The 27,915-nt window shown below is 54.2% G+C and overlaps 6 protein-coding genes across 6 annotated transcripts; 4 read left to right on the top strand and 2 right to left on the bottom strand.

Annotated features, from left to right (window-relative positions):
• Positions 1-25: 25 nt before the first annotated feature.
• On the top strand, positions 26-1,838 carry J4E85_009346 (uncharacterized protein; the record flags this gene model as incomplete). The annotated part of the gene is made up of 4 exons (XM_051473570.1): positions 26-187; positions 235-247; positions 297-1,150; positions 1,200-1,838. 4 exons carry the CDS (start codon positions 26-28, stop codon positions 1,836-1,838), a joined length of 1,668 nt encoding a protein of 555 aa, XP_051322775.1.
• A 2,076-nt stretch (positions 1,839-3,914) lies between these two features.
• Positions 3,915-9,129, top strand: J4E85_009345 (uncharacterized protein; the record flags this gene model as incomplete). Its single annotated transcript, XM_051473569.1, has 2 exons — positions 3,915-8,489; positions 8,545-9,129. The coding sequence occupies 2 exons, from the start codon at positions 3,915-3,917 to the stop codon at positions 9,127-9,129; spliced, it is 5,160 nt and encodes a 1,719-aa protein (XP_051322774.1).
• A 3,737-nt stretch (positions 9,130-12,866) lies between these two features.
• Positions 12,867-13,929, top strand: J4E85_009344 (uncharacterized protein; the record flags this gene model as incomplete). The annotated part of the gene is made up of 3 exons (XM_051473568.1): positions 12,867-12,936; positions 12,988-13,458; positions 13,532-13,929. 3 exons carry the CDS (start codon positions 12,867-12,869, stop codon positions 13,927-13,929), a joined length of 939 nt encoding a protein of 312 aa, XP_051322773.1.
• A 1,541-nt stretch (positions 13,930-15,470) lies between these two features.
• J4E85_009343 (uncharacterized protein) lies at positions 15,471-16,380 on the top strand (the record flags this gene model as incomplete). Its single annotated transcript, XM_051473567.1, has 2 exons — positions 15,471-15,688; positions 15,738-16,380. The coding sequence occupies 2 exons, from the start codon at positions 15,471-15,473 to the stop codon at positions 16,378-16,380; spliced, it is 861 nt and encodes a 286-aa protein (XP_051322772.1).
• A 605-nt stretch (positions 16,381-16,985) lies between these two features.
• On the bottom strand, positions 16,986-17,425 carry J4E85_009342 (uncharacterized protein; the record flags this gene model as incomplete). Its single annotated transcript, XM_051473566.1, has 2 exons — positions 16,986-17,011; positions 17,107-17,425. The coding sequence occupies 2 exons, from the start codon at positions 17,423-17,425 to the stop codon at positions 16,986-16,988; spliced, it is 345 nt and encodes a 114-aa protein (XP_051322771.1).
• Positions 17,426-21,155: 3,730 nt separating this feature from the next.
• On the bottom strand, positions 21,156-25,965 carry J4E85_009341 (uncharacterized protein; the record flags this gene model as incomplete). Its single annotated transcript, XM_051473565.1, has 6 exons — positions 21,156-21,610; positions 21,663-22,470; positions 22,521-22,726; positions 22,777-24,189; positions 24,239-24,309; positions 24,365-25,965. 6 exons carry the CDS (start codon positions 25,963-25,965, stop codon positions 21,156-21,158), a joined length of 4,554 nt encoding a protein of 1,517 aa, XP_051322770.1.
• Positions 25,966-27,915: the final 1,950 nt, after the last annotated feature.

The following is a 27,915-nucleotide window of genomic DNA, read 5'->3' as shown; positions in this document are numbered from 1 at the left end:
CCACATATATGTCTACGGAGCCAGAATGGTCAGCGCCCAAGATGTTGCGGCTCGCAAGTCGCACATGGGGACAGACGATCAGGAGCAAGCGCAAGCCGCGCAGATGATACAGCGCAACTATCGCGGCTACCGGGAGCGCAGGCAGCTCCAAGGCATGGGCCTGGATGCTAGCGCACGTTGGGCAGAGGTGGGAGACGTTCGCACTACATAGAGAGGTGTGGCTAATGGTACCAGGCGATACGCGACGGTTAGCAGTCTTCCACCATCTCTACTGCGCCCAAGCTAAACCTCTCAAGCGAAATGGCGTAATGCGACGAAGCCCAAGCCGCGCTCGGAAGACGCGGCTCTGCGCGACAACCTCACTACTCCCGAAGCACGTGAACGAGCGAACTCCATAGCAGCGCGCGAGAAGTGGAAACGAGTCGGCGAGATTGCGCGACGAGCGGGCGCCGACGACCCCCACGATGCCTCAGAGACGGACGACGAGGATGCGCCCGAGAACCACACAGAACAGCGGCGGAAGCAGAACGAGTCCAAGGCGGAGCGCGAGAAGACTGCCAAGATGATGGATCTCCAGTACTTCCTGGAGATGGTGGACCAGAAGCATCGCTACGGCAGTAACCTGAGAGCCTATCACGAGCAGTGGAAGAAGGCAGAAACTCACGAGAACTTCTTCTACTGGCTCGACCATGGCGAGGGTAGGCACTTTGAGCATCCGACCGTCTCTAGAGAGAGGCTCGACACAGAGCGGGTGCGCTACCTGTCGCGGGAGGAGCGTCAGAACTACCTAGTCACCATCGACGACGAAGGTCGTCTATGCTGGGCAAAGAACGGAGAGCGCCTAAACACGACCACGGAGTACAAAGATAGTGTCAACGGTATTGTACCGGTCGACGATGACACTCCTGCCTACGGTCCCAAAGCAAAGCTGCACTCTGGACAAAGCAAGACCCTGCGGCGAAGTTCAATGATCTCGGTGAGCTCAAGCTCGTCTATATCTGAGAGCGATGCGGAGGCAGAGGAGGCAGAACACTACGTCAATGAGGACCTCGACAAAGCTAAGGGCGTTTCGAAACTCAAACATGTGTCAGCCGCGACTATTCTGAACCACCTTCTCCGTAGTTCAGTGAAGCCGAACTCATGGATATTCGTAAGATGTGCACTCTCCTCCGTCGGCCAGATGTACTAAGCAAGCACAGGTAGCCGACACATCCTTCCGCCTGTACGTCGGGATCAAGCAATCGGGTGCTTTCCAGCACAGCTCGTTCCTTCACGGTGCGCGCATATCTGCCGCAGGTCTGATCAGAGTCAAGGATGGTCAGCTTCGGCGCCTCTCACCCCTGTCCGGCCACTACCGCCCGCCGACGAAGAACTTCCGTGCGTTCGTACATTCCATGAAGGAGAACGGAGTGGACATGTCGCGTGTCTCCATCTCCCGGTCGTATGCTGTCCTCGTCGGCCTTGAAGCTTACGTTAAGACACGCAAGAAGTTCAAGCACGGGGTTGAGCACGTCAAGGAGGCCGAGACAAAGGTCGTGCACCCGGAAGAATACGAACGGAAGGTGGAAGAGCAAAAAGACAAAAGCGAAAGCGCGCAACGAGAACGGCAATTACTTGCGCAGGAAGCTGAGAAGAAAGAGGCAGAGAAGAAACAGACTAGTCTTGGACGGCGAATATGGAAGAGGCTCAGTCGAGACCGCGGTGAGACCGGCGACCTGACACCCAAAGAACGGGAGGCCGCTAAGCAGAAGAGGAAGAAGTGGTTGAGCAAGTCGGGGGAAGATGTCGAAGATGGGATTGCGCCTGACGGACGTCGGGAGTCTGCCCCCGCGATGTGAGCGGCTGGCTGAGATGCGAGCTACGAAGCGGGCTGCTGCTGTTCCTGCATGACCCCATATTCACCTCCCTGCCTTCTACCTGTGGCTTGATTTCGCGTGGTCATGGTATCCTCTGTTGTCGATTTGCCTAGAACCATCGGTAGACCTGAAGTCGTAGAACGAATAGCATTCCTAAAGATAGCATGCATGTGGCATTATTCGCGCGTGTCATTGCACGATCATCGCGCGATCAACGTCCGTCTATCGAAAACGCAGAATCCAGGAACCAGAAAGCAGGTAATTGCTTGACTCGGTGGCGGACAATAATTTTCCAAGCGTGCGGACCCCGTTCCGTGCCGCCATCATTCTTACGAACGGCGGCGACTGACATCATACGCGTCGTCACGGACCCAGATTTCCATCTTTGTTTTGGGGGTTGGGAAATGTGTCTTTGTTTGACAACCTGTTATTTGGGCATGACTCGGCAGCGGGCAGGATAGGGGTACCTGAGATGAAGTGATCGATCGTGCGTCTGCGCAGAATTGCTTGTGCAGTTGTGGCGCGAGGATAATTATGGGTACGACGGACATGTCTCGATCGAGACGGCTTGTCGTGATCGAAACCACGTTGCGCATACTCCTGCGGTAGACAGCTAACAGCTGCAAGTCAGGGTCAATGAATTGCCCGGAGGTAGGTACCACGGGAATATAACGATTGGGTTTGCTGCAGCCTCTTAGCGGTGCGTGGTGTCACTCGCAGTTGGGATGCGGCCAACGTCCCGACCGTTGCGCTGGAGCCCCGCCGTTCATCGCGGCACAGTCCAACTTCATCAAAACCACAGCGCAGGTCTCTTCGGACATGAAGCTATTCGGCATCACTCTTCCGAATTCCGTCGTTCCTGATCTCCGCCCGCCGCAGGGTCCCTCATCTCCCATGCCGTCTTGCATGTCGCGGTGATGGCTGGTGGTGCTCACGATGGTGGTACCGAAGACTGGTAGCATGCAGCGATCGGCCGCCAAAAGGAAGCTACGACCCCGCTAAGCGACGTTTGAGCAGGGGAGCTCCCGACACCATGACGTCAGGCGCCCGACAACATCATACGCGTCGCTGCAACCTGCTTGCACACACGGCACGACTTGCTCTTCCATCCTGCTGCATGCGCCCTAATGATAGGAGGGAAACACGCCCGCCAGGGATTCTGTACCCGATGCTCGACAAGGCCAGCCACAGTGCCGTCGATCGGGCCTGGGCTCTGTGTGCTTTTGCTCCACCAGCTCGTTTCGCACTGCACTCATGCCTGCGAAGGCGTATCGACAGCCCGGTATTGGCCTGCCTGAGATGACACATGTCTCCCCAACCTCACTTCCTGCATGCCATTGGTATCCTTCCTGCAAACTAACCTCGTCCAGTGCAAAGAGTACCGTAGGCAGCCTTTTCGCTAGAGCGTTTCAGCTCCACTTCCGGCTGCAATTCAACTCCAACCCTGGCAGCAGCCCGCTCTCCGCGGTTCATCGACGATGTTAGGCCATCCCAATTCCAGCCACAGGCCGTTCCCACCCCTGTTGCAGCAGCTACCCGCTTGTCTCACCACGCTGAGTGGAGGCCATGCCACCAGGATGCGCTGACGCCCCGCTCGAGGCTGGAGCTTGTGAGTAGTGTGACGCAATACTCCTCCTGTTCGTTGCACACACTATGGCGCCAAAGCAGGTTTACTCTGCCTCTCCACAACTGAGGCGCAAGCTCTTGCTCCTGGAAACCAGCATTCGACGTCATCCGTTCCAGCATGCTCAATTGAGGAGTAGTTATCATAAATGCCTGCTTCTCTGTGATCCTTCCGCACTTTCTGATCCCTACAAAGACGAACCATTCGTCAATTGATATATGACCGACGAACACTTTTCCTCCCACAACTACTCGTACTACTCTTTCCCCCCAACACCTAATAGACATTCCCCCCGGTCTACACGCTCTCAGTCTATATCAAGCAACGTGTCAGGAAGCGGCCATCATCGAGCTACTTCCTACAGCACTTCATCCTACACAGTGAATCACGGACACGACAACTCCTACAACGTCTCGAGCGTTCTATTCAACAACATGCCTTCCCCAGCAGCTGGAAAGGGTGACACCCCCCGCACCCCTACCAAGCTCGGACGAAAGCCTCAATCATCTGCCCCCAAGCTGAACAAGCCCAAGTCGGAGGACGCCCCCACCCCCGATGTGCCTGAGCAAGCTGAGGACGTGAAGAAGCAAGGAGAGGAGAAGGCCGAGGACACCAAGAACCAGGCACAAGACACCGCCGAAGACACCAAGCAAAAGGGCGAGGAAACCGCCCAAGATGCCAAGGGCAAGGCGGAAGAGGCTGCTGAAGACACCACCGGCAAGGTTTCACAAGCTGGTGACGAACTAGAGCAGGCCGACCCCAAGCCCATTGACGACGACAACGACGCCGACGAGGAGGCTGAGGAGACAGGCGACGACGCCACACACAAGGCAGGAGACGATGCGGAAGACACCGCAGAGGACACTGCCGACAACACAGAGGACGATGCAACAGAGACCACCGAGCAGGCCGCTAACACCGGCAAGCAAGCCGGTGGAGGCGCATTAAGCGGTGCTCGCGGTCTAGCCGGCCGCGCATCCAACCTCGCTGGCAAGGCCAAGCAGGACCCACAGGGAGCTGCTCAGGATGCTGGTAGCGATGTTCAGGAGGCTGCCCAAGACACAGCAGAAGATGCGCAGGAAACTGCGGAGGACACTGCTGAGGGCGCTCAGGACACTGCCGAGTCGGCCAAGGACACTGCTGAGTCCAAGGTTGGCGACACAAAGGACACTGCTGAAGACGCAGCGGAAGATGCGCAAGACACCGCAGAGGACGCGACTGAAGATGCCCAAGGCACTGCAGGAGACGCCACTGAGGACGCCCAGAGCAAGGCTCAGGATGCTACCGACGACGCTAAGGACGCCGCCGAAGATGCTACCCCCGACCTGAGCATGCTCAAGGGCCTCGAAGTTGACGAGGAGGGCATGATCAAGAACAAGGATGGCAGGAATGTCGGCCGCCTTGTAGAAGGTGATGCCGAGGACCTCGCTGGCTACCCCATTGGCGACAACGGCGAAATCCTCGACGACGATGGTGACCTCGTCGGCCGCTGCGAACTTACACCTGAGATGGTTGAGGAGCAGGCCAACGAGGCTGAGGAGGCCGGTGACAAGATGCCTAACATCAGCATCTTGAAGGGCCTCACCGCCGACCGATCTGGTCAAATCCTCAACGAGGACGGCGACTTTGTTGGTCACCTTGTCGATGGCGACCCATCCGCTATCCAGGGCAAGGAGTTCAACGAGAACGGCGAGATCCTTGACGATGATGGCAACGTCATTGCCAAGGCAGAGCTTTCACCTGAAGCCGCCGACCTTCCTGCTTACCAGCAAGACGACGAAGATGAGGACGAGGAAGATGGTGACGCCACCGAGGGTGTCACCGATGCCGTCGACGGTGCCAAGTCCACTGCCGAAGATGTCAAGGACGGCGCTGAGGAGAAGGCTGCTGACGTCGAGGACGAGCTTCCCGGCGTCGAGGCCCTCGAGGGCATGGAGATCAACTCCCAGGGAGAGATCCTCAACGACGATGGCGACGTTGTTGGCAACGTTGCTGACGGCGATCTCGAGAACATCGACGACGTCAAGGGCCTCACCGTCAACGACAAGGGCGAGGTTGTTGACAAGGACGGAAACGTTCTCGGCACCGTCGAACTTGCTGAGGGTGCTGCCGACAAGCTCAAGGAGTCTGCCTCCGGCGCTCTTGACACCAGAATCTTGGACGGCCTCAAGGTCAACAAGAAGGGCAAGGTCCTTGACTCTGAAGGCGAGGAGATTGGTGAGCTCAAGGAAGGTGAGCTCAGCGACTGCGCTGGCAAGAAGATCAACGACCAGGGCGAGGTCCTCGACAAGGAGGGCAATGTCATCGGCAAGGTCGATGTCGTCCCTGGCGAGGCCGCCTTCACTGCCATCAAGGAGCTCAAGGAGCAGCTTGGTGAGCCTCTCGAGGGCGAGGAGGAGCAGGACGAGGAGGAGGGTGAGCCCGAGATGAAGGAGATCACCCCCGAGATCGATGAGCTTGAGGGCTTCAAGGTCAACAAGAAGGGTCAAGTTCTCGATGAGGAAGGCGAGCCCATTGGTGAGCTCACCGAGGGTGACCCTGCCAAATGCGCCGGCAAGAAGATCAACGACAAGGGCGAGGTCGTCGACAAGGACGGCAATGTGCTCGGCAAGGTCAAGGCTCTGCCCAAGATGGTTGAGGCCTCCGAGTTGCCGGAAGAACCCGAGGTCAAGGAAGTTGAGGTCACCCCAGACATCAACGAACTTGAGGGCCTGAAGGTCAACAAGAAGGGCCAGGTTCTCGACGAGGAGGGCGAACCTATCGGTGAACTTACCGAGGGCGAGGCTTCCGAGTGCGCCGGCAAGAAGATCAACGAGAAGGGTGAGGTCCTTGACAAGGACGGTAACGTCATCGGAAAGGTCAAGGCCCTGCCCAAGATGGTCGAGCAGAAGGTTGGCGAGGCTGAGGATGCCGCCGAAGATGCTCAAGACGCCGCCGAGGACGCCCAGGATGCTGCTGAGGATGCTGAGGACGCTGCCGAGGAAGCTCAGGACGACGGCCGTCCTCCCCTATCCATTCTTGACGGTCTCACCGTCAACAAGTCCGGCAAGCTCATCGACTCCAACGGCAATGTTGTTGGTGAGCTCACCGAAGGTGACGCGAAGAAGCTTTCCAAGTCTGGTACCTCCTGCGACGCCGAGGGTCAGTTCTGGGACAACAAGGGCAACGTCATTGGCCGCGCCCAGACCATCCCTCAGGAAGAAGGTGAGGAGGAAGCTCCTTTCGCCGGTCTTGACGGCCTCGTCGTTGTCAAGGATGGCTTCGTCGAGGATGACAAGGGCAACCGCGTTGGCCAGGTCACCGAGGGCGACGCTAAGAAGCTCGTCGGCCGTTCCGTGGATGAGGACGGTGATATTCTTGACAAGAAGGGATCAGTTGTCGGCCACGCTGAACGCTACGAGGAGCCCGAGGAGGAGGCTCCTGAAGAGGAGCAGCCTGAGGACTTGTCTATCCTTGCTGGCAAGACTGTCAACAAGCAGGGCAACGTCATCGGAGACGAGGGTGTGCCTATTGCACGCCTCGTCGAGGGCAACCCCAAGGAGCTTGCGGGCCGCAAGATCAACGAAGAGGGTCTCATCTTCAACGACACTGGCAAGCAGATCGGCCGTTGCGAGCTCATCCCCGAGAACGAGCGTGAGAGCAAGCCTGAAGGCATCTTTGCTGGTCTTGAGGGACTCCGCGTCATTCAAGGCGGCATGGTTGCTGATGAGGATGAGAACACTGTCGGCAGGATTGTTGAGGGCAACCCCAAGCGTCTTGTTGGCATGGCTGTGGACGAGGATGGTGACATTCTTGACAAGTACGGCAACGTCAAGGGCCACGCTGAGCCTCTTGAGGAGGAAGAGGAGGAGGAGCCCGCCGACCTTTCCATCCTCGACGGTCTCACCCTGAACAAGCAGGGCTACCTCGTCAACGGCGAAGGCATTCCCGTCGGTAAGCTCGTTGAGGGCAACCTTGGCGAGCTTGCTGGACGCAAGTCCGACGGTGATGGTCTCATCCACGGTGATACCGGCAAAGTTGTCGGTCGCTGTGACATCATTCCTCCCAACGAGCGTCCCGAGCGCAAGGAGGGCCCATTCGCTGGATTCGAGGGACTTCGCGTTGTCAAGGACGGATTTGTCGACGACAACGACGGCAACCGTGTTGGTCAGCTCACCGAAGGTGACCCCAAGAGGCTTGTTGGTCACACTGTTGATGAAGACGGTGACATCATCGACAAATACGGCAATGTCAAGGGCCATGCTGAGCCATGGTCTGAGGAGGAAGCGGAGGAGGTCGACCTCTCCGCCCTTGCTGGCTGCACTGTCAACAAGGCTGGAAACATTGTCGACTCCAGCGGCACCGTTCTCGGACATGTTGTTGAGGGTGACCCAACTACCCTTGCCGGCAAGAAGGTCGATGGCAAGGGCCAGATCTGGGACAACGAAGGCAACGTCATTGGACGTGGTGAACTTTCCCACGGTCAGAACCCAGGACCCGAGGGTCCCTTCGCTGGCTTCGATGAGGCTACTGTTGCCAAGGACGGTACCGTCCAGACACCCTCTGGCGACATCGTCGGTCGCGTCACTGAGGGTGATGTCAAGAAGCTTGTCGGCCACAAGGTCGATGAAGATGGCGACATCAACGACAAGAACGGCAACGTCATCGGTAAGGCCGAGCGCTGGGAGCCTGAGGAGAAGGAGCGCCGCGTCAACCCCATGGCTGGCATGCGTGTCAACAAGGAAGGTGAGGTCCGCGACGAGAACGGCGATGTTGTTGGCCGTCTCACTGCTGGTGACCTTGGTCACTGCGCTGGTCTCGAGATTGATGACAACGGCTATGTTGTCGACAACGATGGCAACAAGGTCGGTGAGGTCACTCTCCTGGAGAACATCCAAGAGGAACCCGATGAGGATGAGACCGACGAGGAGAGGCAGCGTCGCGAGGACTCTGAGCTCGCCAAGAAGATGTCTGCCATCTGCGAAGACACCCTTCAGCGTGTCCAGCCTGTCATGAAGCAGATCACTGAGGTATGTTCTACTGCTAATCCACCAACATCACAAACATATACTAACAACCGCTCAGCACATCGAGCAAGCCGACCGCACACCCCGCGACGAACTCGACGAAGAGGAGCTTGTGAATAACGTCAAGCCCCTTATCGAGGAAGGCTCTCGCATCCTCAACGACTGCAACGGCTCCCTCCGCGGTCTCGACCCCGACGGTCGCATCGCCGCCCAAGCCAAGGGCCGCCAGCAAACCGGCGAAGCCTCACCCGAGGAGTACAAGCTCGCCGACAACCTCAAGGAGCTCACCACCTCCGTCGTCACCACCATCGACAACGCGAAGAAGAAGATCTCCGACATGCCCCACGCCAAGAAGAAGCTCAACCCTCTTTGGTCCCTGCTCACCGAGCCCCTCTTCCAGATCATCGCTGCTGTTGGTCTGCTGTTGACGGGTGTGCTCAACCTCGTTGGCAAGCTGCTCAACGGTCTTGGTCTCGGTGGTCTTGTCAACGGTCTCCTGGGTGGCCTTGGTATCAACAAGCTACTCGGCGGTCTTGGCCTCGGCGGCCTAGGCGACATGCTCGGTGGCGGCGACAAGAAGGACAAGAAGAAGGGTGCTTCTGGTCCTATGAGCATGGTCGGTGGCCTGCTCGGCAAGAAATAGACATCTTGACGATGTCTATGGGGACGAGTTGAGACGAAGTAATGTCTATTCACACCTTTGGTTCGAGATTGTTTGTCTGTTTTTTGCATATGATACCACGACCTCCTACCTGGGTCGTCGTTGTCATCGTCTATCGCCATGGGAGTTTGCAGATGTTTCCTGCTTGCTTCCCCCTCCACCATTGGATGTCGACAACACAAGAGATTGGAAGATCGGGGGGTCTGAAGGTCACACCTTTTTGTTGCCGAAGGAAGACGAAGAGTGGGGATTACAATGCAGGCGTGTCTGCGCTGCTTTCCACTGACGGTTTGCATGATTGCAACTTCACCCGGGTATCTGGTCCGATGATGGCATGAATTCCTTGTTTTTTGCTCGTTCAAAAATCAGCGTTCTTGTTTTGTTGTTTTCCGACACATACACACATCATCATGCCGCGACTCTCAAAGGCCACGAGAGGACGCGCGCATCTTTGGCTAGACCAGCCGGGTTTTCCTTTGTTGCACACCTCAAAATCTGCGATAGTTCTTAGCAAGCATTGGCGTTTCTGTTGTTGATGGCCATCAGGGGGATGATTGTTGTATGATAGTTGTTGTTAGTTAGTTTTAATCACTTTACTTTGAAATCGGTTTCGTCTTTGCAAATGTGTCTTGTGAAGTGAGCTTCGTGAGCTTTGCTGTTGACTTATGCATGTTCTTCAATCGCGACGTTGTGCACTTCAGTGTAGCATGTGAAATACGTGTTCAATGGTCTTTGATCACGAGGTTGATGGCTGAGGTGTGGTTGGGTCTTTGCTAATGACGTCCTGAGTTGAGGCGTAGCTTTGTGAATCTGTTGCGTTCTTGATCATGATGCGCTAAGTTCCGTCATGGCACCCGGGTTTAGTAAGCTTTTGATCGTGGTGTTGGCTTTCTGTGTGCCGGTAGTGTCCACTCGATCTTTGATCGTGGACTTCATGAGCCTCGGTGAGGCATGTGAAGCTGTTTGGTCTTCGTTCATGACGTCCTGGACTGAAGGTGTAACTCGTGAAATTGTTGGGACTTTGCCTCATGACGTCCTGAGCCTCGGTATAGTGCGTGGATTTATTAGGTCTTCGATCGTGATACGCTAGGCTTTGGTGTGGCATCCAAGCCGATTGGGTGTACGATCATAACAGCACCTGGGCATCGGCTCTGCGGCATGTCTTTCACCATGTGTCGAGTTGACAATTAAATTTGTGTGTTTGGTGGGACCGAGAGCAGCTATACTATAACTGTGAAACCGGTGATACCGGTGATACCACGGCTGCCTACTTCGAGGTGGTAGAAATCCACGCGGACGCTCATCTCCTTTGCCTCCTTCATGAGGTTCGATTTGCGCATGCGAAATTCAACAGACTTTGGATCGCATGACTCGCATTCGCGTTGTTTTCGTCCGGAGTGGTTCTGGACTTGTGGCTAGCAGACCCTGAGCCAGCGCTCAAGCTCCCTCCTTCTCCTCGGGGTTGCAGCATTGGCCATGCACCCGACCGAGCTGGGGAGCAGCGTGGATGGGAATCCGATTGGGCAAACCTGGCTAAATGCGGCGAACTTTAAATCGTGCCGTTCCCCGAGTGCCCTCCTTTTTGCGGGTGCCTGGTGCTGTCTCGAGCTTCAATGCGCCTTGACTTCTTGTCAGCGCTTCAACAACAAGAGTCAAGTTTAGGAGAATTGGAACAACGTTGTGGCACGCCTTGCAGCCCTGGAGGCTTTGCTGATCTTGACGCAGATCTCGACGCCAGCATCGAGGTATGAAGCTTGATTTGTCTGCATTAGAGTGTCAAAATTACAGGACAGCTGCCATCTAACGAGCTTGGGCCGCCATCCCTCACGTCTCCCAATATGCACGACGGCAACTCTCGAGGTAGGGTCTCCCACGCCTTGCAAACCTGTTCATCGCAATAACAAGGATCCTTCCATGCGCAAGTTCATCGAGGTCCACGGAAAAAGCGACTGTGTAGAGTCCCGAATCTCTGTACTGCCAAGCTGCGTTTCACCCTCGGCGAGGCTGAGCCGTTCTTCTGCAGTACCTCATCGTCCCCACAACTTGACACCATCCGGGTTGGCGGGTGCGTAGTGAGCTGCTGGTGCATCGATATTGCGATTTCAGTAATTCCAACGACGCCGCTGAACCTAGGACATTTCTACGATCCTGGACTCCGACGGGTGCGGGAAGATCCCCCAGATGCCCGGTCATCGTTATCGGAGTTCTCTCCACCAGACGAGCGCGGACCTCGCAGTGAACGCTGAACGAACGAACGAAAGCAGGATCTACATGGACCTCCAACTCTGTAACATCGCGTAAGTAGGGTCAATCCAAAAAGATGAGAAATGTCCGGCACTACGATTAGCACACGGGACGGTCCACAGGTTCATCTATGGCGACGAGAAACACTGGCATGCGATTCGCGCGGCCACCAGCACCGCCGGGGGAGCATGTAGCGCATTCGTAAAAGTAGACAACGTATCAGGGGTGAATTTTGCGCTTCGAATGCGACGCCCAAGGCTAGAGGACCTGGTGCATCTCTGCACTGCGGTACGTCTCCTGGATGCGGGTGTGGCGTGGTGTTTATTGCTCCTTCCCAGATGAGAGCATGGCAGAAAGGCAGTTGACGTGCTGGGTACGGTACCAAGCCAATGGTGACTGGTCAGTCTTCACCTCGGCAAGAGTAGCGAGCTTGCGCAAACCTAAACCCCAGCTCATGCTGTCATCGACCGCGCACTATCGGTCCTAACCTCGCGATCGTCCCCTCGCAAGCCGAGCGCAAGGCTTACAATTCTTTGCCATCGTAAATCACCATTCAGAGGACAGCATTCCGGAAATGCTAACGGGCACGCAAGGCCGCGATGCATGGCACCTATGCACACGATCGGTCATGGCTTCTGGAAGCTTGGTACACCACCTGCAGAGGCTTGCGGTAGCCAGGCACTTGTATATTCTAGAGCTTTTCGGAGCTGAAAACGCCTACAATCGACTCGTCCTGGGGTCGCAGGCCAAAGTCGCGGGAGGCGGGATTCTGACCATGCACCAGCCATAAACCTTGAACCACAGCTGCTACAGGCACCAACCTCTAGCTCAGAGCAGCCCTTTGAATACCTGGCTAAAGAGATCAACCGTAGTCACGCGCCCGTGTGTCGATTAGCAGCAATGCTTGGGCTGCAGGAATCGGCCTAGGGTTTGGAGCGTTCCTGGCGCGTGGTACGTCTCCTATGTACTATAGCTTTATGTGCTATAGTTACCTCAAGCCAAGTACGTTCGCCGGCCTCATCGTGAAACCCAGACATATAATCGCGCCGTCCCGCTGGTCAGCCTTGCATCCCAGCAACCGCTCAACATGCCTTTTAATCTCACAATCGCGATCCCGACGCTCGTGGGCAGTCTGCTGTCTTTCGTTGCCACAGGGTGCGTTCTCATATCGTACGTTGTGTACGCTGATTCGCAACGGTCTTTCCGTCACGCACTGGTATTGAATCTTGCTTTGGCTGGTAAGAACTCTTGACGACCAGATGAGATCTCTAGACTGACCACGCATACCAGAATTCATCAATTCGCTGAACAATTCGATATCTGGGATCTATGCAATTGCCAATGAAGGGTCCATCGCACCGGGTGCGGCATGCAATCTCAATGGCTGGGTAGGTCAGTGGTCTGTTCAGGCCGCTGACTTCTCTATCCTGGCCATCGCCATAATAACGCTTACTACGATTACCCGTAAAACATACATGCCCAATGCCTCGCTCATGAGCAAGATACTTATTTGCGGCTCCGTCTGGGTCATTCCTACCATCACAGGTAAGCTCATACATGCGCATCCATCAACGCAAGACTGATCTGAATGAACAGCGAGTACAGCCGCAGGATTGAACGAGTTGAGCCCCGTCAGCGGAAACTGGTGCTGGATATCGGGCACGCGAACTGACCTGCGCTATGCCCTGGGCCATGGCTGGAGGTTCAGCATCATCTTCGGAACCATTGGAATCTACATCTACATCTGGATCTACATGCGTCGGCACTTTTCGCAACTGCACTCCATGAGCCAAGGAGGGTCATACAATCAAGCCAGCGCTGCCAAGCGCCGCGAATTCCGCCGAGACGACGCCCACGAGCTGAGGAGCGAATCGCAGACGGAGCTGCATGAGATCAACGTGGAGTACGCCTACGAAGTAAAACACTCCGATGGCATGAGCGACACCAACCTAGGAAAGGAAGACATCATCTTCACAGCCAGCGACCTAGAGACAAACAGCCGCAAAAGCGCCACCACACTGTCCCCTCCCATGTCACCCAAGAGCCCTTACTTCCAATCCGCATCAGGTATGTCCTTCCCCATGCAGATGCGCACGAGCATCTCGGCTATCTACAACGTGCCAATACTAATGGTTACCAGCCTTCCCCTCAGAAATGACTGCGCCCTCAGATAAGAAGCGCAGCATCGGCATGATCAGCAACCATCCCGCGCCAATGTCCGGGGCTTACGAGTCGGGCGCACCCCACGAATCGGGAAGTAATCAGCAGGGCGCCACCAGCACAAAGAAGGTTGAGCGAGAAATCAAGAGGATGTTGCTCCTCAACGCATACCCTATTCTGTACATCATCCTCTGGTTACCTGGTATTCTCAACCGCTTGGTGGAAGCTGCTGGCCATCCCAGCTATGCGTTGAGTATTTTGCAATGCTCAACGCAATATATTGGGTTCGCGAACGCAATTACCTATGGCTTCAACGAGCATCTCAAGACGACGCTGAGACGCGACTTCGTCAAGTGGTGGCGGGCGCGGCGGAGTTGAGAGGGTTTCTACACGTTTCTTCTTTATTGGTTGGTTACGACTTTACAAAGATTTAATATTCATGCTATATACCTTACTAGCACATGTGACGAGTGTTCCACGTTTCATATATACGCGCATGTGAATGCGGACTGGCCGAGGTATCTCGCCCAGGCAAAGCGCTCTTGATGCGCTGGGTCTTCGTCGTCACTTTGAGTCAGCTGCGGATTCATGTCACATCGTGATTATGTGTTTGCGCGATTAGCACCAGGGCTGGCCAGATTTCGTGTTGCCTTCCACGAATATTATCTTAACGCGGAAGTATACATTGCAAGAGGAACTGTCTAGTCGTCAGGATTCAACAGCATGTGTACGACTCGCACTTCAGCCTCCGTTTGCTAAGCTCAGCATTCGGCATTCGGATAGAGGGCCACATTGTTGCCCATTCTTCATGCGATAACAGTAATACCCGCTTTCTCGCACACTTATATCCGCTCTCCAGGACGTTATCACTCTCTTCAGCTCTCGCATCTCCTCTTCTTGCTGCCCTGCAGTGACGTATCGTGCTCGGCAAATCGTCTGTATAAGCACCGTTTGCAACCCCTTCAGCATGGTGGCCCAGGTCGAGCCATTGTACGTTTCCTTCCACAGCGTGTAAGAAGTATTATGGGTTCCTATCTGTTCGACCTGGATTGTCTTGATAGCGTCGCGCTGAGAAGACGATAGCGGCCTTGCGAATAATGATAGGCGAAACGGATTCAAGGCGGAAAAGGTGTTGAGTGAGAATGGGAGCGTCGAGGTTTCGTTGTAGATCTGACGGCAGACGAAACGCAGGCGGGGGACGTTGCCGACTGCGTAACCGCGATCAGAGATTTCGTAAATCTCGCCGCCCAAAGCGTATCTAGCAAGAGACGTTAGTACAACTCCGTGGAAGCATGCGCCGGAACCTTCATACTCATGTATCTGAATTCGTAGCTCAGCTGGAAGTCGCAGGAGAGGAGACTCGACAGAGTTGCGTTTAGATCTGATCTCGTTAGCTCTGCAGACTACACTATGCTAGAACAAGCAGATGGAAAGATCTAGTGTCAATGTAGGCTCCAGGACGTTCAGTGCTTTCCTCGCATAAGGTGCACCGGGTACTCACATCTCGTTTGCTCTGAACTTTGACAGCATTGCCCAGTCCGGTCTAATCTTTCTCTTCGGCTTCGGGACCTGAGTCATGTTGTCGACTACCCTTGGCTTTGACCTCGAGCAAGTCGATCGGTCGATAGGAAATGAGAAGAAAGATAGAGGATACAAGGTGACAAAGAGAGATCCAGGGTCCATTGCGCTAGCCTCATGCAGACCCGCTCACCCACCGACTAGGCAGGGACAATCTCCCACCTGGGTACAGTACTAGCGTATTGGCCGTCACCACGAGATAGACAAGAATCCTCTAACACTATTTCTGCTTGTTACTCCCAACTACTTTATAATAACACCCTAGCCCGCCTCCCACGGCAATGGCGCATATCTATCAAAGCTCTACAAAGCGTCACACCTCTCGTGTGAATACATCAACCATGGCGAGCATCTGCCCAACCACATTTCGGCTATCCAAGCAAGGCGAGATCCGAAGATTCCGGAAGATATATACGAAGCTCATGATGGAACCGAAGCTGGAGCGCATGCCTGAAGTCGACCAAATCAAGATAGCAGAAGCCATCTACCGAGGCAAGCTACGTCTCTACGACAACGGTATGCTGGACGCTACACCACGTACATCCGATGTTATAGCCACGTAAGTTCCATTGCATTGGGGAGTCTCGCTACTTACTGATGTCTTCAAGTACCCACCGAAACAGCGTTTCCTCACCCCTACTCCTTCTTCCTGCCGAAGTGCGTAACAAGATCTTCTCCTACGTCAACAGTGGTCTACATATCTATATGAGATCTGGACCCGGCTTCGGGCCTGTCATTTACATAAAAAACGGCAGTCACGCGAATGCAACTTTTGAGTATCGACCATTCCTTACTCCCCAGGGAATCTGCCGTCAAATCTATAGTGAAACAGCGCTACTTCCTTTCACCACGAACGAGTACTGGTACTTCACCAAGAACTCGCTGGAAATATGCAAATCCGTTTTTTGGGGTCAGCAATTGCAATGCATCCGCTATGTCTCCTTCGCTATTACGATTATAATGGGGAAATTTGACCCAGTAATCGGGAACTTCGATGCAGGAAGGCTGGACGGCTTGAAAGCCTTCTCTGATCTGCAAGAGGTCACTATCTACTTAAACATGGAGCATCCAGAGGCTGAGCGTCGGTTCGAAGGCGTGAAGACGTTTCTGAAGGGCTATCTGAAGGAAGTGGTATCTGCGGGTGTGAAGATTGTCTATGAGCACCGCTATCGGGAGGTTGACTTTGTCGCCTGGCCAACAAGCCTTGGGCGCCGAATTCGGAAACCAGGATCTCCAACGTTGATGATTTGAGGATCGGCTTATATCCTTTGTCCTTAGAGTATGGTGGACTAGGAAATGAGGTTATTCTGTCAATTTTCCATGATCACACAAATTGGCACATTACCTGTACACTATGGAGACGACGTAGTCTTTTCTAACAATAGTTCCAATGGTCTGCTATGTGAAACTGAAGTGTAAGTCAAAGTGAAACTTCCAGCTATCACACACTAAGTGAAGGCGAATGTTCTCAAGTACTAACGCCACGTCTAGTACGTCGTGAGCTGCAGAATTATTTATGAAGCAAGTGCTGCCTGGTTATAGACCAATGCGTATATCGACAGCGCGCATGTACTGGAACTAGCTAAGTGCAAGCCCCTTCCACTCGATTTCCTAGCCGAATCTGATACGTTCAAACTACTTGGAAAGATCAGACGTTGAAGCCCGGGTCGCATTGATTTCATGTGCATTGCGATTTGTTGGATAGTAAGGTTTCATTGCAGTCAAAATCCTCCATGAAGATTTCCTCTTGCGTACATAATCATCATATACATTCCCAGTCCCCTTCGAAAGTTGATCCAATGGTTCATCCCGATTTGAGCAGATGCGTACTAAAGTAAGAGGGAGCATGTCGCCCTTTATTCCTTGTAAGGACTATTGCTGCCTATATCGCACGAAATACATCAGCAATGAGCTTCCCAACATAACACAAAACGGGATAGGCATTTGACTTACATCCTCTCACCGTGTACAACTTACCATACCAGTTGTACGACCCAGAGTGGTTACCAAGGCCTGCGCCCTCGGGACGGCACTGGTTCAGAATGTTCTCGAACGCGTCCCAGCATCTCTGCTGGTCAAAGCCTCCAGGCCATGAGAGTCTGCCTCCACCCGGAGCATGGTAATAACCATCATTCTTGTACAAACCGTCGCCGCAGACGTGTTGACGAGCAGCGTAGAGCTGGTTGCGACTCGAGGCGGGGACGGCGCCACAAAGTCCGTAGCCTCCGCATTCGGCGGCAGAGACAACAGCTCCTGAGAGCATGACGCCGACGGCGATGATGGAGTTGAAGTGCATTTTTGTGGTTGTTTGGAGATTGAGGGGAGGAAGTGAAGGTTCTTGGATAAAGGTTGCTTGTTGTGATGATGAGAAGCTATGGTGTGGATTGAAGCCTACTTATACTTCGACCACGTTCACGACTATTCATATGGATACACTACCCCATACTCCATGGACTTACTGGAATGCGAGATCGACTGCATAGTACGCCCCATGTTCCCAAAAGGTATACATTGCGAAACCTACAGACCTCAAACTTGCTCAATCAGGCGAACGCACGAAACATCACTGCGCCGTTCCTCATAGCCCACATGCAGACATCTCCAGAACTAGCCCGCCACAGAAGGTGTATATCAAGATCAAAGTAATGATTCTCGTACAGCGAGATATTGAGTTCAGCCACACCAAGCTAAAATACGTCTGACCGTCCTATTGGTGGGCAGCGATCCGGACTGCCTTCCGTAGCCGCTGCCATATGCGGCCCGCACCTTCTACTACGCAAAAGCTTGGCCTGTTGCGGTGATGATTTCCAAGAGTTGTGCCATAGAACAGTAACGGGGTCATCCGATCGTACCCACCTACCTGGGTACGGCAACGTGCATCATTCCAGGTGCCAAAGAGGCAGGTGTCAATTGAACGGAAGAGGCACCGAGCTATGTACTCGACATCACATGCAACAGCCACGATGCAACTACGTCGCAGAAGCCCGCACGTTCGCCAAAAATTGCTCGAACGGTCTTGACTATCGTATACTAGACTGCGGGCTCGGCTATCGGCGTCGTAGCAAGTAGACCGCAACATCACTGCTAGCTGACTAGACCGCATGGATACGAGGACAGCAGACCATTTGGCCCCGGATACATTGGAAGCCGCCCTGGCGCGTCCCACTTCGTAGCTGTCAGAGTCTAGCGATCTTGATAAGTGCGGGGATGGAGAAACTGTTGAACCCGTCGAAATTGACCCTGGAGGAGGGGATCTTTGCGGGGAGAGCACCGGGGACATGCAGGGTGTGTTTGAACACTACTCATCTATAAGGCGATAAGAAAAGAGGCAAGGAATGATTTATTGTCTGCATGACGTCTTAGCCTCATCATTCCTGGTGAACGCACTCTACCGCGGTGACTACATCCACTTACCTTATCATGACTGGAAGATGATCGCCACTCTTTCTGCGCACAGCACCTCCTCAAGCCTCTTAACCAGCTTATCCTTCATTGAGTGGAACCGCTCATCAGTGTTATCTTTTCGAATCCCCGTGTAGCCCGCAAATACAATTCTCCTCAAGCCTACCAAAGGCGCCAAAGCCTCCGCTTGCAGGATATCAGTATCGGTAATGTCTTTTCCGAGATGCATTGAAACGGTACGAATGGCGTTGAACTGTGCAGGCATCAACTTCCGCCACCAATCGTTTACACCGCTTGGCATCGGCGGGTATGTAGGCCTGTACCAGAAGTTGTTGATGGCGAAGGGAAGAAGACGTGCTTCCGCATATGTTGAACGAGATACGCACAGGATAGCTAGAGGGTGTTTGATATATTTTTCTGAGTCATGGGCCATAGCGAGCGGCCTTTCGGGTTGAGTGCTGAAGATGAGGTAACTTCCGGGAACATATTCCCAGATATAATCGCGCAACTCTCGAGGTAAGAGGAGCAAAGGTGAGACCCGTATGTTTTTCACGGTGCTGAATTGTTTAGTTCTTGGTTCTGTACTTAGAGGGCTGTATTGTGCTGAGCCCGTTATTGGTTCTACTTACATGGCTTCGTATTTGCCGAATGGTGTCACATCTACCACATCGTCCTGGAGGCGACGAACCGGTGGCAAAAGACCGTGTCTCTTATTATGAATCATTATATGGGCAGCGCAGGTCTCGGGTTCGGGCGTGATTGTCTTCGTGTTTCCGCTTCGTATAGTTCTGACGGGCTTGATGACTGGTACAGGTAGGGGACACTCAACTGTCACCGCAAAACTTTACAGAACGTCGATATCGCTGAAGGCGCTGATGTATGAGAAGTTGGAATACAAAGATACAGATGGGAAATGAAAAGACTTTGGGTCAGTAGCAGTTTCGTGTATTTAGCGAACCCATGCTCTGATCCAATGTCTCCGTTCCACGGTCCTACAATGGGCTAACGCTGATGGGCTGCGCACAACTTCTGAAGCTCACACCATACTGGCGTCAACATGTCATCTTGATGTAGAAGTATGGTCAAGATACCAGCATCGATTCTGAGTTTGATCTGGCCTTTGACTCCCGAATAATCGCAACCATGACGTTGATGCGTGTTTGCTTTTGCTCATCCGGTATACATACGCTCTCTTTAGAAACGACAATACGAAAAGCGGTAAGTTAAGTCTCTCGGTAATGTACTGCAGGGTCTTAGTAAGTGCAATAGCTTACTACTTGTAGTAGCGCTTACATGGTGGATTGTCCCCGCGTAGTATCATCCGTGTTCGATTCGGATCTCTAGATCAGAGTTCCCCCAGATGCCTGCCAAATTCTCTTTGATGGCTTTAACGCGTGTTGGATCAACAGGACACAGCCCATCGCAGATGCAGTACACAAGGACATGCTTCAAGCCAGAGAGTAAACGTAGAGGGGATTGTGGGTACTCGTGACACCAGAGCTCGATTCTTCGCAGGGCAGCCAGTTGTTCGGGTAGCCGACGCTTGAGCCATACATTAAAACAGCCCATGTCGTCTGGCGAGAAAGTGTTGCCGGAGTAGAGCAGCAAACATGTTTCAGCATGTACTTGTCTGCAAACTCGGAGTATGCTCTGTTTGGGATAGTATCTCGCGTCCTCGGGATACGTGCCGTAGCCTACTATAACAAGCTGTACGTGTACCGCATAGGTCCATATCCTTTGTCGGATTTCGGGGGGCAGGCGCAACAACCCGGACTTGTCCGCGTTCCGCTGAGCTCTTGTCATTTCGTCAGCCAGGCTCAGATACAGCAGAGCCACACTTACATCGCAAGGTAGTAGCTGTTAGGAGTAACACTGAGCATTCCGCTCTTTGACTTCTGGGTATTCATGTGTTGCCTCGCTGCCTGCGACTTGGCGCCACGCTCGGGCTGGCGCCTTTTCGCGCTGCTTGGTGTTGACATGACGTTGTTTGGCGGGGAGAGTCGCCTCTGAGAATAGAAGTCGCGCCCAAGAGTATGAGCTCTGGCCTCGTAGTGCACACGAAAATAGTGAGCCGCGAATTGAAGAGCTTTGATAAGGTGTGTAGAGCCCAGGCGATGGGTCGTAGACAGCTGTGGTGAGTGAGAGCACGGGCACTCCCAATGAGGTGAGAGCAAACCGCGTGTGCCAAGACAGCGCAGTCTATCGATATGGAAGGGGCGTGAAACTGCACTGACTGGTGATTAGTCCACCTCAAATCATCCGCGCGCTCGGATGGCGTCAAGGTAATATAACCATCACTCACCCATTCCAACATCTAGTCTTCATTATCCATTGCACAAACTATCCTAGTGCATATGCCTATATACCATCCATTGACCCAAACGCCTAACCTCCCCTGGGGTATATTCCATATGCATATTTACCAATGGACCCAAAACGGTAACAAGTAAACAAAAACAACAGACACACCGATGCCAAAGCACATGCTAGTAATACCGCTTTCATGCAAATTCCGACTCCCTAACGCCATCATGGCATGCATGCCCACCGCCCATAACCATAGCGTCGGAGAACGACCGCTCAGTCCATGACTCCAAACTGCTGAAATCGTAACGCCATCTCTTTCATACGCCATATGGTTTCACGCTCGGCCCGACGGGCACAGCGAGCGTAGCTTCGTCAGGTATTTTCTTGTTTCCGAATTTGCTTGCCAGCTCTTCGATTTTGGGGATTAGCTCGCCGATCCTAAAGGGCTTGCTGACGACGTCGTCCATGCCGGCCGCGAGCAAGGTTGCGATTTGTTCGCTGCGTGCGTTGGCCGTGACGGCGATGATGGGGACGTGTCGCTTGAGTTTGCCTTGCTGTTCGAGAGAGCGGATTTGAGAGGTGCATTGTAGACCGTCCATGACTGGCATTTCTTTGTCCATGAGCACCACCGATATGTCTTCTAGAGGGGACTGCTGGGGCGAGGCCCAGAAGGTGGACGCTTTGAGCGCTTCAAGTGCTTCGCCGCCGTGGTTCGCGACGGTCGTTTGGATGCCATGATTATGGAGCTGCCGCTGAAGTACTTTTTGGTTTACTATATCGTGTTAGTACGAGTATGACGGCAGGGGAAACGTCAAACGACATACCAAGGTTATCCTCTACGATCAAAACTTTGAGTTCTCTCTTCTTTGGCGTCGGCTTTGACGCAACGCCATCTTTGACAGGTATGGTCGCAAAGTCTTTTATCTTAGTCGCAATCTTGGACGGCACAGGCAATTCCCTCTTGCCCTTGTCCTTCGCATTCGAAACTTTCCTAGACATTGAAGGCGTTGGAAGGACTTCGAGAGCTTCCTGTGGCTCGCTGCTTCTCCGACACTTGACGTAAAAAGCAAAGGTACTGCCTTTGCCTGCTTCAGAAGAAACGCCAATCTCGCCACCCTGGAGTTCAGTCAGTTCGCGTGAGATGAACAGACCAAGGCCTGAGCCGCCGTATTGGACATGCGTTCGAGGGCTTGCTTGGGAAAATCGTTGGAAGAGGAGCTTCTTTTCTTCCGGCGTAAGACCTCGGCCTGTGTCTCGCACTGCAAACTCCAGATAGATCTCTTCACCATCGCCCCAGTCCGGACCGCAAGTTTGGTCGGTCCTCTTCGCTCGCATGGGGAAGTAGCTAACGGTGGGATGATCGCTGGCTGACGGTCGCTCTCTCGATGCTGATAATACGACTTTGATGGTCCGGGTCTCCTCGGTGGTAGTAAACTTGATCGCGTTGGTGGTGAGATTGATGAGAACTTGGAGCACCCGAGACGGGTCGATCTTCACCCAGTCGACGCCTAATTTGGTGAACGAGTCGGTAAGGACGAACTCCATCTGAATTCCAGCAGTCTGAACTTCTCCTTCGAACATTTTCAGGGCGCGCTGTACGACTTGTAGTGGTTGAGCGTCGACCGGTGTTACCTGACGCACTTGTTAGCAAGGAGCTCGCGCATATCAAATCGTATTCGTACCATTAGCATTGCGCTGTCGAGCTTTGACAACGTCAAGACATCGTCGACAATGCGCTTCTGATGCTGCGCACACAAAGCAATCGTTTGCGCCGCATCTATGGAATCGGCCAAAACAGTCTCGTCGATTACATTGGAGCCTGACGCTCTGAAATCGCCCAGAATGGTGCTGATCTCGTCGGCACATTGCAGGATAGCAGAGAGGGGATCTAAATCGTAATCAGTATAAGAAGAATCTTCGTACACGGCAGTATCATACTTCTCATCTCATGCGACGTAATGTCGATGAAGTTCTCCTGCTGTCGTTTGAGCTCAACTGCTTCCTCCATTTTCCTCTTTTGGAAACCCTCGGCCCATTTCTGTGGAGAGATGTTCGTGATGCTTCCGAAAACACTCTTCAGCTGCCCATCCTCATCTTTCTCCGGGTACGCCTGGAACAAGACCCATGTTTCGCTCTTGTTCCGGTTGCGGTCCTCCCAAGGTGCTTTGAATCGGAACTCTATGTTGATAGGAGTGGTGTTGTTTACTAGTTCCTTCCAGTGCGCAAGAATGAGGTCTTGATCCTCGTCTTTGACATAGTCAATCCATCTGTCGGTCATCTCCGGCTCTCTTGGCACTCGTGCAATCTCATACCACGTGTCGTTGCAATAGGTTATGCGCCCAACGTGGTCAGCGATGAAGAGACCCGCAGGAGACAATTCAGCCATCCGCGTAAATCTCGTCTCGCTTTCTCTGGCTTCTTGTGTACGTGCAGCAAGCTGTGTAGAGAGGTTGTAACGGTCTTCCGCTGCGAGCCGGGCTGCCCTCTGCCCCCTTCGGATTTCTTCCTCGAACAAAACGACGGAAGCGAGAGAGGTCGCGAGTTGGCGACTCAATAGCTGGATGAAGAGGTTGTAGTCGTCATCGTACGGCCTTCGCGGATTTATGCCCATGACTAAGAAGCCAAGTATGTTTTCACCAGTCGTAGGATGGATCGGGCAGATAACCACGTCGCGGCAGGGATCTCCAAAACCTCGCCATTCGAGTCCGTCCATCATGGAATGTGGCAGGTCGGCTGATCCGATGCTAACAACCACGGGCTTGTCGGTCTTCATTACTTCGCGGAAAACCGGCCCGAATCCTTCTTGCCCTTCTTTCAAATCAATGTGGTCAGGGGCAGCTTGATGGCCGGCTGGCACACCAAGCGAGCCCTCGAGAAAACACTGTTTCGAGCCAAGCAAGCTGCTAGATTGCAAGGAAGACGAGTCACTATCATTCTCATCGTTTACGCTGTAGAGCATTACTACCGGGGTATCGAACTCGTTCTCGGTAAGTGCTATTAGCACTTGATCCCAGAAACCCTTCACTTCCCGAGCGGTGGCAGTCCGTTCGCCGACTTCGCGGAGAGTGAGCATTCGCCTTTCCGCAATCTTCCGCCGTGTCTTTTCGAAAGCTGGGTTGTAAAGACCCATGACCGTGCCGTCTTCGCCGACCATTGGGATGATGGACCATGAGAAGTACGTTTCCTCAAGGAAGCCGCTGCGTTTCATAAACAAGCAGTCGTCGTCCTTCATAGTTGCTTGCCCTGTGAGACGGGCGTTTGCGAATACTCCCTTGACCTCATCCCAGATTTCTGCCCAAGCTACTCTGTAGCTCTGGCCCATGAGCGCAGGATGCTTCTGCCCTGCAAGCCCTGATCGAGATGTTAATTGATGTCTGAATGTCAGTACGCGGGTACTTACCAATATAGGCTTCGTTGTAGATAGCCACAAGCTCTTCTCCCCAGTACATGGCTGCAGGATGGGGACTCGCCCTGATCGCCATTAGAATCGGAGTTCAAGTGTTCCGCGCCATAGTAGTCAACTCACATGATGAGATTACACATTGCGCGAAGGTCGTTGGACCAGTATTCGATGGGACCCAAGGGTGTAGATGCCCAATCGATTGAGCGGGCAAATTGGATGTGTCGAGGAAGAGAGGACGATATGGCTAGTCTGGTCCAGTCGAAGAAACCCATGTCGTGGTGCTCATTTCGGTGGGTGTTAGTTTCTCTATGAAACGGGTCAACGTCGCCTGCAGTGTGAGCTCGCAATACGCACTCGTTCCCAAAGGAAGAGGAATCTTCCGCTGCGGATAGGTCGATCTGAGATAGCCTAGGAATCATGCTATTGCCTCTGTCGGCGAACTTCTTGTAGTTTGGTTCAGGCTGGGGCGCGGAGATGGGAGGCGTCGGTTCACCCTGGGGGATCGTAGGAATGGTGCTCCCGAAATAATCTTGCGGTTCGCCTTGATGCGTTGAGGATACGGAGGCATCCCCGTTGGCTCCAGACTCAAGGCCTGCGGGCGAGGTTGAAGGTATAGCGAAATCGTTGGGGCCGTCTACAGCGGGCAAAACTATGGCAGGGACGGACACTGTACCAGAAACGACGCGCAACCGTTTCCGCAAGGTGTAACAAGTCCATACGATGCCACCGTGTTCTACCGGGGAAGGATTCGCCCCGGAACCATCTCCCTGGACTGCAGTGCTCAACAACCATGCTCGAAATTGTTGTGTTGCGTGCGCCGTGTCATGGTCGGAGGGAGCGCCCGCAGGCTTGCCAGCTACCAGCTCCCAGGTGGAGGAGTCTAGTCGGAGGGCACTGTTAGAGAAGAGTATCTGCAAGCTGGACGATTCGGGAATGTAGTTTGCAAAGTCGCCCGTGTCGACAATGAAGGTTGGCCGCTCATCCTGCTCGAGCAGCTCGACTATGCCGATGGATCCCAGTACGCGCAACGGATCATGCTTGTCGCGCGAATCAGGCGATGCTGCGGGGGGCAGGCTTGAGCGCTCTGACGTGCGCCCGCTGGCAGCGCCCGAGGGGCCTGGGGGACTGAGGCCGCTGAAGGTGCCCCGTGCGAGTGTGACGGTCTTGATGCCACTGTCCTCGCGTGTCTTGCTCAGCATCCTGTAGGCCTCGGAGGTGGAGAAGCGTGCGGGCAGCTGCGGGCGGATATTGCGCGACGAGGAGAAGAACAGCGGCGAGGGTGGCTGGCCGTCGAGACGGAACTGGGCGCTCTTGGAGAAGCCGAAGTGGTCGAGCGAGTGTCGCGAGCGTGGGTGCGCTTTTCGGCGCTTGTGCAGGGGCTCGCTGGCGGGTGCTCGTAGGTGCGGCGATGTAGGCGCGAGGGCGTCGTCGCCGGAGGGAGGAGCAGGGCGCTTTATGCCAATGACCTGGCGAGCGCCGTGCGCAGAGGCCGGCGGTGGAGTGCAATGGCGACGGTCAAGCGGCGAATTTGGCGTCCATGGAGGCTGCAGTATGGCCAAATTGGATGTTTCGTCGAGGGCGCTGGGCGGGTCCGGGGTTGTGGGTGACGTAATTGGAGGCTCGTGATACAGGGCAAACTTCAGCCTGCGCTGCTCGGGCGTGGTGTCGTGATGGTGAGGCGTCGCCGTGTCAATACCTGTGAAGATGGACCGCGGCTCCCTCATAGAAATGCTGGGATGCGAGGCGACAGGCAGGGCGAAAGCCGTTGATGGCGGCCGCACGTCACGCTGCAACGTCAAAGGTCGGTGTGGTGGAGCGTCGTCTCGAGATCTAGCATGCAGTCTCACCGCGTAGGGGCCGAGTCGATGACACCGGGGAACGACGGACGCTCAAGGGCGGCTTCTGCGATGGCGAGGCTGGGCGGGTCGGTGTGCAGCTGCGCGGCGACGGTAGCGATGACGGTGGGATGCGGTGGGTGTCGTGTCCTCAGGGCATCATCGTGATGGAGACAGTCGCTCTGCACATTTGTTTTGAGCCGTCGCTCTGGTGCAGCCAGCGTACAGGACCTCGGGAGCGTCCAGAGCTGTAGATCTCGCTTGCGCGCGTGCTTGGCCCTCCCTGCAATACCCTGGCCAGCCCATCGCCATCGAGATCGCTCTCACCATCCTCTCGTGTCTAGCTTCACATTCGACACGCCCTGGACAGCTATGACGCCGTGCATGGCATTCTGACATGCCCATCTGTGCCATCTGCAGCAGCTGGAATGCTGTGGACCGTCAGTGCACCGCTGCTTTCGCGACTGTGCTGGTCCCCACGTCATGCATCTGACGGGTCTAGACTCGAGCCTCAGACCCGCACCCATTCAACACATGACCCTCTGCATCGTCGCAACCTTGAACCTAAACTTCGAGAAGCCCAAGATTTTGGAATCGTCGACTTGGTTTCTTCTAGCTTGTAATTCTCTTCTAGGCATACACTAATAGATGCTTCTTTCCGCCGTGTGCTGATCTGTGTCGGTCGCCCCTTTCTAACGATAGTACCTCCATTCAGCTCACGGTACGCGAACATCGCCAAGCCTTCCCTCCTCTTCACCACCTGCTACCCATCTCATCGTCTGCCGCGAGAGACGAGATAATCGCACTGCACAACTTCTCGGTTGATTCTCGGCACCTCCGAACCATGGGTGAGCTTGTTGTGCCATTCCCACGTGCGCGCACCGTTCCGCGTCCGGGCCCGGGCCGACCTGATGTTTTCGAGTCATAGTCACGTGACCGTCTGTCATTCTCTCCAGGCACTGTGGCCGCGCCCACACGACCCATCACCGTACCTGCCACATCAGCTGCGCAAACAGTATCATCAAGGTTTGAAGCAACTGCGCATGCACATCATCTGTTCTCGTCACCGATTCGTCTCGTACTCAGTCAAAGCATTCCGTTGGCTCGAGAAGCCTCGCCGTTATCGCCTGCCACCACCCGCGTTTGCGAAGACAATATGAAAACATGCGCGGCGGTGCAACATGGTTGAGGTCATCGCATCTCCGAGTGACATCATGCAGCATGCGACACTTCGTGTTTGCAGATATCGTGGCATGATGGGGGCACAAGTCGTCTCGGCTGCGACTGCCTCGAAATTTAGCCACCGTGGCAGGGCATTAATGGCGCATGCGTCGCCAATCCCAGCCACACCACGCTGTGCCATCCACGCCTATCAATAACGTTCCCTTGCTTCCATACTGAAGCAGAAATGTTACACTATTGACGTTGAGCACTGCGATCAGATCAGAAAAAAGAACTGGAACACCGAGATCAATCAGAACTGTCCTCGATTGATCGTCGCATGAGGTCAATGAGCACATCTCCACGACCCGACACTGAACGCGCAGCGAAGCGGCCCTCATATATCCACGCCAAGCTTCACTAATAGAACTCTTGCAAACCATGGAGCTCCGGCTAGCCGCCAGACGTATCAGGCCGGTTCATCACCCCACTTTTCCTGCCCGCCTGTCAGTAGAGTGGTCAGCTTCGACATGCCCCTCCACTCGAAGCCGTGCTGCTTCCCCTCATGCCATCTCCATCTGGCCAAGCATGTACAGCATGAGTGATTTGCTCAAAGACAACTGGGGCAGTGCGCTCCGGGGCTGCTGTGAGATGCCCCGCTGGCAACGGACTGTGCAC

Source organism: Alternaria conjuncta, assembly GCF_024043145.1.
Source record: "Alternaria conjuncta strain BMP 0040 chromosome Unknown scaffold_16, whole genome shotgun sequence".
In the NCBI taxonomy this organism is placed as follows: Eukaryota; Fungi; Ascomycota; class Dothideomycetes; order Pleosporales; family Pleosporaceae; genus Alternaria; species Alternaria conjuncta.
Note: the sequence above shows the minus strand (reverse complement) of the source record. Positions and strands in the feature narration are given on the sequence as shown.